Raw genomic sequence first — 15,112 nt, 5'->3', positions numbered from 1 at the left:
ATTGAAGGACATAAATAAACAGTAATTGTCAAGTGTGCAGCAAACATGAGGCTTTTGCAGTTGCTTGTACCAGGAAAATAAAAATTAAAAAAAAAAAAAAAAAAGAAATAAAAGAATGAATTATTGCCCTGGACCTGTTCTGTTTGTTTTTTGTTTTTTTTTTTTTTTTTGAAAAAAAAAAAAAAGCTACATAGTAAATCCAACTTCTGTGAACACAAGAAGGAAAGAAAAAAAACAATGTCACAGCTGCAGAAATCAAACAGGTGATAAAGCAAACTGATGGACTAATTATTGCATGTGTAAATATGCAGGCAACAAAGAACAAAGCAGGTGAGGAAGGGAACCTACTGGCCTGGAACGTAATGGATGCAAAGAGCACATTTCTTATAGGATTGCATGCCAGAATGGAGTTTGGTAATGGTAATGATACTGGGCTCTTCAGGTACTTCACTTCCCAGATTTAGGAAGCATCCATGGTGGCAGCTATGATTTAACTTTTAGAACTCAAAGTGGATTACTGTATCCTGACTCCAGAGTAGAAATAACCCCTACAGATGACAACTTTGTATCATTGATTTCAGTATGAATTTCAGAGCTTGGGGATATGTTGTAGCATGTCTTGTACCTACCTCCATACAATAAATCTCAAACAACAAAAAAAAGAAAACAGTGCAAGATATTTTAAAAAATCTTTTGTTATGCATAATCAAATTATTTTGCTTTTTCTTACTTCTATAGGACGTAGCATTATGTCCTTATATGTTCCAATTCTTTCCTCTGCATTTTCAATAATATCTTCAGGCCTCTGCACTAACTGATTCAAAAATTCTGACATCTTAAGTGGATCTTCTGCAGTCTGCAGAATGAAAAGTTAAATATTTCAAGATACAGAAATAATGTGCTAAATTAATTTTTGTCTTTACTCAAAGGGAAATAAAGTAGCTTTCCAGAGTATTGCAATGAGTATTAGTCCAGTGATTGCTGACTGTGATCCTACCCTGATGAAGAGTACTTTCTGCAAAAGGACAGGAATATGCCTATAAGTTGCATTGATAAGTCTCTGGCCAGCATTATAAACCAGAACAATTCAACCTGAATTCAAAGTTTATACCTTAATGAAAAAAAGGAAAATCTATTTGTAGCAGTCTAACACCAAAACCAAAAAGCAAGCTATTGTCCTGCAAATACTAGTAAAACTTGCTACAATATACAAAAATTAAGAACTCTCTTACTTGCTTAGACCAAGAAACAGACAGTATAGAGTCAGCATTCTCCTGATACACCCTTTTAACTTATGGCAAGAAACAGTTCAGTGACTTCTGAGTTAGAGACTGAATCCAGGTTAAGCTACACAATATTCACCATTTGCTGTCATTTAAACCTACCATTTAAGTATTACCGCACATTTCTTAAAGCAGAACAGAAACTGAATTAAGATTGAAGTTGAGCAAAATTAATTTATGAAGTAGTATCGTGATATTTTAGAATATTGGAATTTTTTCTACTTTGTCTAGAGTGCACTACATTACTTTGCACTGTTTAGAAATTAGCAATATTTACCTCTTCTTCCTGCTCTTCTTCTTCTTCTTCTTCATTCTTTTCTTCATGCTTATCTTTCTCTTTCTTATGTTTTTTAATAACATCAGGATCCCACTGGTTCCTCTGATATACCTGCCCTGAATCAGGGTGTTGCCTTTGTCCTGATATTCTTTGGCATAAGTCATAATCCGAACACTAGCAAGGAATAATTAAAAGGAAATTGTGTGTTTATCGTACTCCTATAACAATATTGTTTTTCCTGAAACTGCAGAATAGGGGGTAGGAGTCAGTATGGCAAATACTTGGATTAATAAACTACTCCAATAACATTCTGAGTAAACACAAAATTTTCAAAAGCAGCAAATATTAAAGAAAGACTTAAACTCTTGCATAGTTTTTTCTCATCAGCAAGTTACATTCCATATCAGGAGTGTAGCCACTACTTGAGCACATTTTACTATGCAAATTATACCTTGTAGTATAACAAGTGTAGGTGTAGTTTATGGATAAAAGTATTCTGCAGACAGGCTTGTGATTGCTCTTGCAATTAATGCCAAAGTGGCTTGGACTTGAGCAAGATTAAATCAGTTTTACCACATGCCCCGACCTTTCAGAGCTCTACTATTACCCAAAAGCATAGTGCCATTGTGTCAGAGGCGAAAGGAATTCAGCAGTTTGGAGCTCTGTGAGAGTAAGCAACAGACTTTCCCTAAAAAGCCCTACAGACATGAATATAGTTTAACATTAAACACAGATAAATCTGGATGTGGTCTGTAGTGGTAAAATTATTAATATTTAAGATCTGAGAGGTCCGCCTAAGAAGTTTATTCTAACTAAAAGATTCCTAACTAAACATCTTAACTAAAACATTACCCTAACTAAACCATTCCTTTCAACTAAAAGCTAACAGTCTGTGACTGTTTCCACCTCCCCTCTTCCAAGCTAAGATATTACTGGGTGTGCCACTCCTACAGGCTCTGAGAGCCTTCTTTCTACGTTGTCACATTATGTTCTGTTTGATTCCTTCTTATAACTGTGGCTGTTAGCCAGCTAGTTAAGGAGTCCAGCCATTCCAGGGATGGATACTTGACTTTGTTAACATTGAAAGGATTGCTTTTCCTCACCTCCTTCTTTCTTTTTTTCTTTTTTTTTTTTTTGAAAGAAGCAACTGGTTGGGTCTCTGCAGTCACTTAGCAGAGAACAGGGCAGCAAAGGGGAAGACACTGTCTGAATGTTTGCTTACTATGATCACAGCTAATAAAGCTTGTATCTGACCTGTCCTAAATTGCACTTGCATTAATACACACTTGGAGTCCCCAGATCTCCAACAGGTCTTAAGATGGGTATCTTAAAATTCTACTACAGAGTTGGGGGTGGGGCAAAAGTAAATAATCATTCAGAAGTAAATAATAATTAAAAAAGTAAACAATCATTCTTCCTTTCTAACTTCACTAACACCTGCCCTTCAACCATATAAGAAAAACCTGAGGTAAGAAGAAAGTATTGTAGTTGTTCATGTCAAACTGTTACAGAAATGGAGAATTGATTTCTACAGAAAATACAGAGCTTTTGAGATATCATTGCTAGCAACAGGCACACTACACTCATTTTGGGATCATACTGCTAGCAATAAGCACAGTACACTCGTTTCCTGAGGTATCCCTTGAAGTATCACAATACTTGAAGGTATTTCTATGGTGAGTCATACAGCTGACATGACTGCTGTATAACAGCACATTTAGAAATAGGGAGGAGAAATTTGTTTAGATATGGTTCTTGTTTCAAAGGTGCATTTTCTGTCCTTTTTCTTCGAGAGACAAAATTTCTTTAAATTGGTCTGCTAATAACAGTACTTCATTATTCCCAGAGTTATCTAGAATCTCCCTTCTTCCTTTCTTTTTGATATTATGAAAATGTTTACAATTCTGACACATCTGTGAAAACAGCTTGAACCACTGAAATCAAAGCCAAAATTATTCATCTGACTTTGGGGCAAGGATTTTAATGAGCATTTAGTCTCAGTCTTCTTCCCAGAGGAGATGATGATGTAACGGCATGAAATCAAGAATTCTGTTTTCTTTCTAGTGTAGTTAGTATCACTCTTCTATTTGTACTGTTGCATATAAAACTATACAACATATATTCTCAAGAACTGTGATTTCTCATTATCAGGTATTAAAACAAAATTAACTTTCTGTAGCTGAAAAAACAAAAACTGCTTGAAAAGCAGCACAAAAATATGTTTGTCTCATGTTTTAAGATCTTTCCATGAGCATAAAAAGGAGTTTGAAGTAGGCATTCACAATTTTTCATTATGCTGGGCACAAGCTGGAGAATGAGGCCTAGAGCCTTTTGCAGCCAGCAGTTTGGCCATTGCCATTGCATTCTGACTAACAAGACAGGTTAGCTGTCTTCTGCCAAACCAGTTGGCCTGATGTCTGAAGAGTCTGGTTATATTAGAGTCACTTTCGTAAAGTATCTGGTATCCCATATCACTGCTCATGAAGAAATTGAGATTTGTAAATTAATAATGACTAAGAAGCAGTTTCACCATTAGTGAGTATAAAAATAAAACAATTTGCTTTCTAACTTCCATATGTGAAAAGTTTCTTCCTGAAATACATGAATGGCAGATGTACATGTATCCAAAATCACACAATAATCATGTTATTTAAAGTTTTCTTGAAAGCCTCTATCTTCTAATTGGTAGAGGTGCAAAGACTGTAACTCCTACTGAAGTTTTAGGAAATGTTCATTATTTTATATAAGCAATGCCTATAATGGAACAAACTAGTGTAATTCTGTTCCAATATAAAAGAGAACAAATTATTATTCCTCAAAAAATACTGTACTCAAATGCACAGGGGAAAATATTATCCTTTGACTTATTAAGCATTTGAGTCTACCAATAATTAGGAAAATGACTAGCAAGTTACTGAAGATGTCATTACCTTAATGTTAATCAGGATATCCGGTTTCAATTTTAGATTTTTTATTTTCTCTATTTGTTGTGAAACCGTCATGTATTCCTCTGAGAGTGAAGGAAATCCACTGAGAACATAACCTGCCAAATACATTTTATTAAATATATCTTTTAGAAGGTTATGTCAAATATAGAACTAGTTATCTCCTTTAAATAATACATCTACTTAGTGGCACAATTTTAAACCGTGTACATGACATAATACTATTAAAAAAAACTGTGCATCCACGTCTACTTCAGATGAAATACAGACAAAAAAGTGTGTTGTTTTCAACTTGATATGGGACTCTTGAAGTCTGTTAACTCAGTTAAGAAATATAGGAAATATGTAGACATTAAAGATCATATTCAGACCATCTGCTTCATGTGCCTAGCTCAGACATGTGGTACTTAAAAAGTAACAAGTTTTTAGTGACCATTTTTGCCACTAAAATATTTTCTAAAAGGCACTGCAAAAAGTATTCACTTGATGATACAAGGCATTTAAACTAGGAGTCTAGGCTTTTTATACACCCTTTAAAGGTCTTTGTTTCTATGGAGAATAAAGGGAGCCCGAACTCCTCTCTGGGGTACATAGTGCTCCTGCATGTGAAATCCTCCCAAAAGGAGGCTCTATGCACACGGGATGCACACTGAGGCACCCAACTTGGTAAGCATCCATTCACTCAGGAGTCACAATGCTGAGTCCTCTTTGGCAAACAGACACTGACCATATATGACAAGCACAGTGGTAATAATACCCTTTTCCTAGTATTAGAGTGCTCAGACACACAGATGAACTCGTGGCTTCAAGTTCCTAGGAAAGTACTGTAACTACTAATGGCTGCATGCAGTGCAGTAAGAACTACTGTACAGCAAGGAACTCAATATTCATGAGGCCAGAATGAGAGACTAAACAAGAATCAGGTGGACTTGTTTAGCCTTAAAATGAGAATATTCCCTTAGAGAAATGGTGATAACATTTAAATGCAAGTCTATGCAGCATAAAAACACAGCAGCAGTCTTTGCAAGAGGTACTGGGACTGAAGATGACTCCTTCTTTGGGGAGCTACTATGCATAGATAAAAAAATTATAGAAGAGGATAAGCAAGAGGGACCATAATAGTCATTCCTCTAGGAAATGAAAATCCTGGATTCTAAGCTGTTGGTATCTTCAGAGAATTCTAACTGGTAGTGAGATGTGGGGAGTCTGCACAGCCTCTGCTTATAAACACATCCTGGATAACAACAGCTGATGTGAGAGGAATGGGAGTGTAACATGGGAAAAGATCATCCCAAACTGTTTGTTGTCTGAAAGGGTGTTTGCCCCCAAAACCATAATGCGGGGAGACTAACAATGATGACACAAGACAACTATCAACCAGATCAAGTAGTAACCAGGGCATTACCAAGAAACTTTTGAGAAGAGAAGGAGTAATTTGGAAAAGAAATATTAAAGAAGTATTAACATTTGTGACTGGGGAAAGACACGTTAGAGGGACAACAAGGTAAAAGAACAGTAGCCAAATCATGTTTGATGTGCCAGCATCACAGCCTTCTGTCTAGGCTGACAGAGCAGCATCCCTGTTGGATACTGCGCATAACCTGCATTTCAACTTCTGGACTGACAGAACAGGGTTAAACAAGGAGTGACCCACGCCTCCAGCGTGCGTATAGGACCTTGTGTCCAGCCTTCTCACTGGTGTGTGGATTGTAGGATTGGCACATACTGACAAAGCTAGAGCACTCACATTTCCAACAGAAAGTGTGCTTAAACAGGTGAACATGCATTCTCAGGAAAAGGAATGTGTGCTTGTAACCTACACCCATCTTTGAGAGGAGGATTTGCATGCATAACCATGCAAGTTTGCGTATACTCATCGGAATTAGTTTTAAGGAGATGTTGAGAAATTTGTAGTGTTTATTAATATTTGGCAAGTGCCTAGAGTTGTGGTTTCTTTGTTGTGTGGCAGACACTGAACCTCTTCACTGACTGCCAGTTACTGATTGCCAGTTAACTACTTGCCATTAATAAATCAATAAACTACTTTGGTCCCAATTTGATTTAAATCATGCTAATTGAGCAATTTTCCCCTGTGATAATGACATAGACTTTTCCTTTGCAAATATTTTTTAGGTTAACATGATACACACTTCTGGGTGTTTTCTTGTCCAATTAAAGAAAAAAAAACCAAACAAGCATATCAGCCACATAGAGGTTATAATTCTGTATTTCTTTGCCTACAATATCCTAACATACAGGTATGCTTGCTATTTTCCAATCCTTCTAGGCCTATGTTAATCAAAAAAGAGATACTGCTTATTTCAAGAAATAGCTTAGAAGCTTCATATCTGACCTCCTTCAGAAGCAAAAAACAAAACAAAACAAAACAAAACAAACCTGTTTTTAGTGACTTACAGTTTTTAAATATTATAATTTGTTTTAGCAAATCTGAATACCTCTTATACATCAGTCTCCAACATAATGTGTTTATTATTTAAGTCAGAAGAATACAATTGAAAAGAATCTCTTATTGTGTGTACTGTTTAGAAACTTGTATTTTACAATGTTAAAAGCAAAAGTAAAAATGTAAAAAACTCAGCCTTTCATACAACACTAAAAGCCTACTTAAGCTTTCCAAGGATTATATTAAGACAGTTGCTAAACAAAAAGTGATTATAACTAGAAAACAGTTAACAAAAATTGGTTCTGGAGATAAGTCCTAGTTGGTAGGAAAAATAGTGAGGATGTAAGTTATTTTATTCCTTGCTACTTTTGGGCATCTGTAATACAGAAGATGGTTTGGCTACAAGAACCAAAATTTTATCAACGTTATAGTCATGTTTACAGTCTCTAGGATCTCTGTGGTACACACATTGTAGTCATTCATCATCAGACTGACTCAAAGGGGGGAACTCAGATAACACAGACATCTCTTCAGGCTTTTATTAAAGTCCTGACATACAGATTAAGAGACTGGCATTTTTTGCTGCTACTTCTTCCTTCAATTTTTTTTTTCCTCATCTTCTCCTTTTATTTCTTACATATTTCTCTGTCTTCTGCCTACTGTTTTAAATGCCTGGTTTCAACAGGTAAGGCTGCATCCTTTGCAAAACTATTGAGTCTTGGAGTAGAGAAGGAACAAAAACCATTGCAACTGAAAGCTTATAGAAGCATGCTAGTTTTCAGAGCAGTAGAAACTTAATATTTTCTTGGTATTAAACCTCTCTCTCTCCTATAATGGAAATATCCAATAAAAGTCAGCACCAGAAGGAGAAATTATGTTTTCTTTTACTTTCTTTCCACTTAGCAGTATATTTGTTTTCTCTTCAAGAACGCAGGTTCAGTCTCTAGCAAGATCTGCAGCACTAGTCTTAACAGCATTAAGCATAAACTTTCCTCAAAAAGAATAATTATTACCACTACCAACACTATTCTCATCTAATTTACTCTCAGTAATGAAAAGCAAAGGGAATAAATGTTGTAAGAAAAAAAATACTTTGCATTTTAAATAATCTGTTTTCCTTCTTTTTTATTATTTTAGACGTTTAAAATATTTTTTGCTGGTGGTATTTTTGTTGTTGTTATAAAATTATTCAAGCAAAAAAAAAAATCTGTGTTTTAAATCCTAAAAATTTTCTAACCAGATAATATTCTCGAATGAGAGTCACAGCAACACGTAAAATTTGGGGCAAATTCATTTTCTCAAAATGAACACAACATAGGATTGGTATGACACTGTCTGATCTTCCGTATTGGTGAATTAATCCTTAAATACACTCTCAGTTTATGGATATTCCACAACCTGAGGAGCACAAGAAAAGATGCTACTGTCTGATACAAAATATATTATATTTGAGCAGTTCTGCATGCAAAGTGTGTAAAAATTATAGCTAGCTAATTCTAAAAAGTTTAGGATATAAATATACTTACCAAAATGAGCAACTTCCGGTGACTCAATCTTTTTCAGAATCATTTCTGTAACCAGCTCTTCAGGAATATTTTGACCTTTAAAAAGTAATTCTTGACACTAAAGTAAAATGCAAAACATAATCTTACATAATATGTATTTGTCAAGAATGTGTCAAGACTTACTAGAAGATTAGATGTTTACCTTAAGCCCAAATTCTGTTTCTTCATTAATATTCGTTTGAATTACTTCCAAAGCTGAGAAAGCACGTCAGACAGAAGAAAATTAAAATAATTATTAAAAAGTATTTGATATATCAAATATTCATCTAGAATATTTGTGAATGTGTGCATCATCTAGATGCAGAGATGCATACATTCACACAAACACATACAAGTATGTATGTGTGCTCCAAGCAACATTTTGAATGAATAGACATTACATTTAGGGCCATTATTATAATTTGTCCATCCAGAACTTCGTGCCTTCTGGCAATGTCTGGGTAGATGTTTTCCCTTACAATTTAGCCCCATATACATTACAGACAAATGCACAACAGCAGCCTTGCAGGATTATTTTAACTAGAGATTTATATCCAATTAGCATTACTGCTGTGTAATCCAGAGATGAGTATTGGACCTCAAACACTTCCCAAATTTTAAAAGCAAGTTTTAGAAGAAGAACTGTTTAGACACACAAAAAACAGTTGTGTGTCTTAAGGGCTTTTAAAAAAGCCCTTGAAAACCTACTCCTTACATAGTCTAATTATCTAAAAGTAAATACATACTAAATTTGACACCCATCAAATTCAAAGGCATGCCCTCTGTCTCTGTGGACAGTGACATCATAGCAGAATGATCCTCGAAGTCTTTCACTGTTCTATACCATTGAAATAAGCATACACTCATGACAGTTTTCAAGAATGACCCTTAAGGCTACATCTATATTATTAATAAACCAGGCCAAGGAGCAGTCCTGAAACTAGGTAGCTCTTACCTATACAGCTAAAATCCTTCTCCCCAGAACATAGTGGCTGTCTTCAAACTGCTCCTACTGGTAGTGATGACTGTCATGCATACTATCCTTCATACTAAGAATGGGTGTGTTCAGAAGAGCATTATTTGCCATGGGTCCAAACTGAGGCAGGGAACGTATTAACAAACAACAAAGACAACTAAAATCAGACCCTGCTTTGAGTGGAAGGTTGGACTCAATGACCTCTGGAGGTCCTTTCTGAGCTACATTATTCATGTTTCTGTACACTGAATTTCCTTCTTTCTTACTTTTTTTTATGTGAAAAATGAAAAAAACTATTAGCAAAATTTGAGGGAATGTGTGTATGTACACGTGTGGGTACATTAGACAAAAGAAGATTAAAAGAAATATCATGAGCAACAGAAGAAAAGAATAATTGAATCTACTAGAAATAAAGGATAAAAATGCAATAAGTGAGATTTATATTTAAGAAAAACTTATTAATAGCAAAGACTGTGTTACAGAGAGAGACTGCCTAGAGATTTTTAAAAACAATTTGGTAGATGTTAGTAATGGTTTAAATACATTCAAATAGTGTAGACTGGCTTAAGTACATTCCTAAGGTCCCTTCCAATTTTGATCTGATGTATGTTTTGGACCAGGTGTTCATTTTCTGGTAAGACAAAGAATTAAAAATTCTATATTTAGATAAGTAAAAAAAGCACTTTATTAAAACTTAATTTTACCATACTATAATTCAAAATCTTCAAAATAAGATAAAGATATGTGATTTGATAAATAAGCCTGTGTATTCACAGCAATATGAAGTGTTCCACTGTCCACTAGAGGGCCTTTATTAGAACAAAAAAAATACTAGGGGGCATGTTTAAAAGAAAATATGTCATGAAAATCAATATATAAAGAGTTCATTCATAATCAGAATAACTTTACACATATGTACCATTAAATTAGATTTATAATTTGGTGTCCCCAAAGAGGCACTCAAAAATTCCTTCATAGTTAAGGCCATTATGTGCTTTCTTTTCTTCTACTTGAAAAGATTATATTAGCCTTCAAACTGATAAGGCAAATCTGGTGGAAAAGTTTTCTTTTTTCACAAAAAATAGTGAATGAATCAAGATTTGTGAATTATAATGTCATTGTTACAAAAATATTACCAGGGCTTCAAAAAAATTACAGATTTTAATTTTTTTTTAGTTACTGCTGACAAATGTAGTATAAAAGAAAACTGCCAGAGACTTAATTATTTTTCCCAGGAGCCTATTTTCTTGCTGAGATGCCTTGAAATGAAAAAAAAAAAAAATCTAGCGATGTGTTGATGGGGAATAAGATGTTTTAAGCAACAGGTTTTACTCTAAAGATCTTCAAAAATCTTTGATGAGAGGGACTGTCAGAAATGGAGCTGGATAGTTTAGAAAATGAAATGATATCTTGTATTCTGGTAAATGCATGCTGGGAGAAATTAACTACATCTTCTGAAATAAGCCATCAGATATTTTTGTTCTAGAAATCTGAAAGTGCCAGCTCCCATTCCTTCCATGATTACTTATACTGATACAAAAGCTATGTTTCTGTCTCCTGGAGTACATTCCCCCCTGTATTAGGCACTACAAAACAGAAAGAAAGGAGCCTCCTATTTTTTTCATGGTCTGTAATGGAAAATCTCTGTGGTCTGTGGTTTCTAGAGCTGAATGAGTTGCCTCCATGTGAACAAGAAGGGTCACATGAATCACCATACAGGATTAGGAGTAGAACTTGATTATTATGTGTTATGTATACCCCTTCTGCAAAAGAAAAAAAAAAAAAAACAAAAACAAGGTGATTGTCTAAGCCTCTCTATAACTAAAAGGCCATTTTTCAGCTGTTGCATTTCTGGTAAAATGGTTACTTTGTCCGTATCAGTAGTCTTTACTGCAAACTGGGAACATGTCGTTTTGAATTACAGGGAACAGCGAGGGTATTCTAAACAAAAGATATTAAGAAGCCAATGCAATGTTCCAAATATAGTGTATATTTACCTTCTATGAAAATGCATTTCCATATTTGTGCTAGTTTCTTAGCTAATGTTTTCTTTCCACAACCCTTAAATTAAAAATACACATTTAAAATAAAAACAGGCAGAAGAAAAAAAACCCCCAAACATATTACACAATAAAGATACATATTTCATATGATAAAAACCAATAAAAGCTACCATCAGGATCAGGGCCTCTGAGTTGCACACCAGGCAAACACACACACTCTTTTTAATACCATCCTCTATTTCATACTGCCTAGCATTGCTAATATACTGTTACTGTCCTTTGTAGTTAATTACTTCCAAAGTAATTACACCGACTTTGTTTCTGAGTAACTCTATCTAAAATTCAGCTATGATTTGCCTGTAAATTCTTATGAGAAACTCTTTAGGACTGAAATTTATTATCTTCAGTCTCAAAGCAAATTATGACGCATATCTGTTAAGCTGTTTCCAAGTAAGATAAGTAGGGATAGTATTATGTGAGTAAAACAATGAATACATAAAAACTGCCCTTGTTAGTCCACAAATCTGGTATAGACACTGACAAAATATCTTATCACTTACATTAATCCTGAGGAACCAACATAACCATGAGTAATGAGACCTCTAAGAGTACAGCTACTCGAATGGGATTTTGCAAAACTCACCATCTTCCACCCTTAGGATTATACCCTTTTTTCAAGGGCATACCAGAAGACGTTTTTGGACAGTCTGTTTGCCCTAGATAAATGTTGTGATTAAAAAATAGTAAAAAACCCAGAAATAAATCACATTCCCATTTAACAGTGTATCAGCAAACACTCCAGCCAACTCACACCTTACAAGAGTGATAAGAATATATGTATTTAGTTTTGCTTTAACGGCACTGTGTTTTTAACTTAAAAGATATGTCTTATTTAAGATAGATGCTCTACACATCAGCTATTTAAATAAAAGACATTACAATAAAAATAAAATATATAATCCCCTGCCCTCTTGGCCAGGCCTGTGCAATTTCAACCCTTTGTTAAGATTTGTATTAATATCAAACAGCTACTGAAGGCAATTATTTCAGATAAGAATATTAATTTCTTATATGTTTTTTGCATTGTCTTTCATGAGTATTTTATGCTGGTTTGGACTATAAAAAATGTAAGGTTTTTTTTTCTTTTTCATGTAAGGTTAGAAATTTGGCATGTGTTTAAAATTAAATGAGCCAGTCCACTGCAGTTTTCTACTGGGCTGAATGCACTCTTTCAAGTCTCATGCTGACCATAAGGCACGTTTGTTGGCTATCACCTCATACAGTCTCACCATGATGTTTGCCTCTCACCCACTTGCAGAACACCACCCTGCCTCCTTTCTAAATTTGGTCAGATACAAAGATTTGCAGTCAAGCATTACCCAGCAACTGGAGACAAGGAGTAAGAGAAGATACAGACCTGTGCAAGCACTAGGGACTGGGAGCCTTCCAGCCTGCTGAAAGTCTTTAAACAAAGGAAATGTAGTCATACCTTAGCACTATGGCCATTTCCCATGATATAATCTGCCACCATCACGTGACTACATGCCGGCATACTGCACCACATAGGATTGCTCTATATTAGTATGTGGTGTGGTGCAGAGAGGGACTGGAGCTTGATTTGCTGGGTAAACTGGCACTGAAGTTTGGGTTGATTGCCAGTTCTCTACCTGCTAGGCAGTCTGAAGCAGACTTCCATACAGCCATTTCAGGCTCTGTTGTGGAACCTAACTGAATCACACAGAAATGCAGAGGGCAAGCTGCTGGAGGACCTTATGTTCACATGGGAAGTGGGGTGCTCTGAAGGCACCTTTTATGGGCAACTGCAATGTTTAAGAGGAAAGCAGCTTTCAGGGCACCAGTAGTGTGTTTAAGTACATGTTAGATTCAGTAGAGACATAAGGCAAACTTGCACCAAAAAAGAACCCCCTTCAGCAAACTAATGCACTAATGTAAAACCACCCATAGAGTGTCTTGCATTTGGGAAAAAGACATCAGAGAAGTCTCTGATTACAAAACATCATTTTTTTTCTAAGTGAAGGAGGATACAAATTATTTGAGAAAGAGAGACCTTGAATTATAGTTAAAACATAGTACAAATCTCCTCATCAGACACCTTGGTGGATTTTGAGTTATTCCCAAATATATGACACATAATTACATCAAAGTTCATTTAAACACTTAATATCTCATTGCATGTCTGTAAGTCAGTACATTAATCTGACGGTTCTTTTATGCTTATTTATGTCTTCAATCTGTCAAGTTTTTTTACAGTTAGAATACTGAAATAACATAAAACCAATACAGATCCTAATGTGAAAAGAGAAGAAATTTTTGAGCAACATGTGGCTTTTAATTACAGTAATAACACTTCTAAATGTAACTGACTGGTCACTCAGGCCAAAAGTTAAAGGAAATCAGAATCTTTACCACACTCTGTAGGATTTTGCAAAGTGGAAAAGATAAAAAAGTAGGTCTTTGATCTTTCTGGCAGTGTCACTAAACTAATATTTTGAAAGGACAAGTAAAATTGTTGGCAGAATATCTGAAGAAAAAATTTCTATCAGACATCTTACTGGCTTTCCAAGGACAATTAGGCAAGTGGGCTTGGACAACAGAAAGGATTTTTCAGCTTCATCTTCATCAAAGATGTCTGTAAAGGGCTGAGTTTGTTTTTCCTCTTGTGAAGCCATAACTTATCTAAGACTAAGAGAAAAAAATAAAAAGACTTGTTATAAAATATAGAAGCTTACACATGTGTAAAACCGCACACACTTAAAACCAGAACTGCTACAAGGTGAATTGCTTTGTAACAAAAGCAGTTACAAGAACAAAAAGCATTTAGAGAATATACACAGTGCACCCATTACTGAGAGAAGATTGCTCATGAAAAATACGGGATTGTCAGAACCACCCCCAATACCCAGCTGCATTACAGTGGATATTGACATGGATGTTGATAATGACTTCTTCCTGACTCTCAAACTGCCTGTAGACTTTTTTTAAACAGCATGTAGTTGTTTCATTGCCTTTTCCTTCCTGTTCCTATTACCACACAGTTGTAACTTTGCTCTGGTCCCTGACATGGACCATGGTCCCACTAAGGCTTCACTTGTGAGCTCCAGGCACAGAAGAGCCCCATCACGGTCAGCTGTGTCCACAGCTAGGTACACAAGTAAGGCTTTGCCGAATGAAATCATGGTTCACGATCTGTTCTGTAATCCCCTCAGAAACCCCAGCTCTTCCAGGACTGCAAGAGATGGCACACCCAGCACTATGCAACAAAATGAAACAGAAAACAGTTTCTAAGGAAGGTAAGCTAGAGCAAAATAGGGGTGGGCCTTTCAAACAAACGGAGTCCAAAAACCTGAGAAGTTGGATGACGCACGATTTGAAGAAGGCAAAACAAAACCTCGCTTTCTTTAGGGGGCCACTTAAGTCTCAACCCCCTGCCCCCCCAGTCATTTTTAAATTTAAAAAGTCCACTTCAGGATGAAAGTCTGAAAAAGTTTGTTTTGAAACATCAAACTGAAACGTCCTGACCCTTTCAGAATAAGGCCTTCTGAACCACGGGGACAGTATTTTGATACTAAAAAACCCACTGCACACAAACCAAGCCTCTGTTTCCCTCACAGAAACTCACCATCTGAAATTCACCTGGTGTTTCAGGCAGTTTCACTCTT

At 35.6% G+C, this 15,112-nt stretch overlaps 1 protein-coding gene across 1 annotated transcript in view; it reads right to left on the bottom strand.

Moving 5' to 3' along the window:
• LOC104462084 (adenylate kinase 9-like) overlaps positions 1 to 14,122 on the bottom strand; it is a gene marked incomplete at its 3' end in the record, with an annotated part of 17,047 nt that extends 2,925 nt beyond the window's left edge. The window contains exons 1-7 of the mRNA XM_010073887.1: positions 14,006 to 14,122; positions 11,427 to 11,490; positions 8,617 to 8,669; positions 8,436 to 8,532; positions 4,491 to 4,603; positions 1,561 to 1,734; positions 731 to 856 (exon numbers count right to left, since the gene is read on the bottom strand). Of these exons, the coding sequence (XP_010072189.1) occupies positions 731 to 856; positions 1,561 to 1,734; positions 4,491 to 4,603; positions 8,436 to 8,532; positions 8,617 to 8,669; positions 11,427 to 11,490; positions 14,006 to 14,122 (744 nt within the window). The remainder of the gene's footprint in view (positions 1 to 730; positions 857 to 1,560; positions 1,735 to 4,490; positions 4,604 to 8,435; positions 8,533 to 8,616; positions 8,670 to 11,426; positions 11,491 to 14,005) is intronic.
• Positions 14,123 to 15,112: the final 990 nt, after the last annotated feature.

The sequence above is a fragment of the Pterocles gutturalis genome, unplaced genomic scaffold, assembly GCF_000699245.1.
Source record: "Pterocles gutturalis isolate BGI_N339 unplaced genomic scaffold, ASM69924v1 scaffold29051, whole genome shotgun sequence".
Classification (NCBI taxonomy): Eukaryota; Metazoa; Chordata; class Aves; order Pterocliformes; family Pteroclidae; genus Pterocles; species Pterocles gutturalis.
Note: the sequence above shows the minus strand (reverse complement) of the source record. Positions and strands in the feature narration are given on the sequence as shown.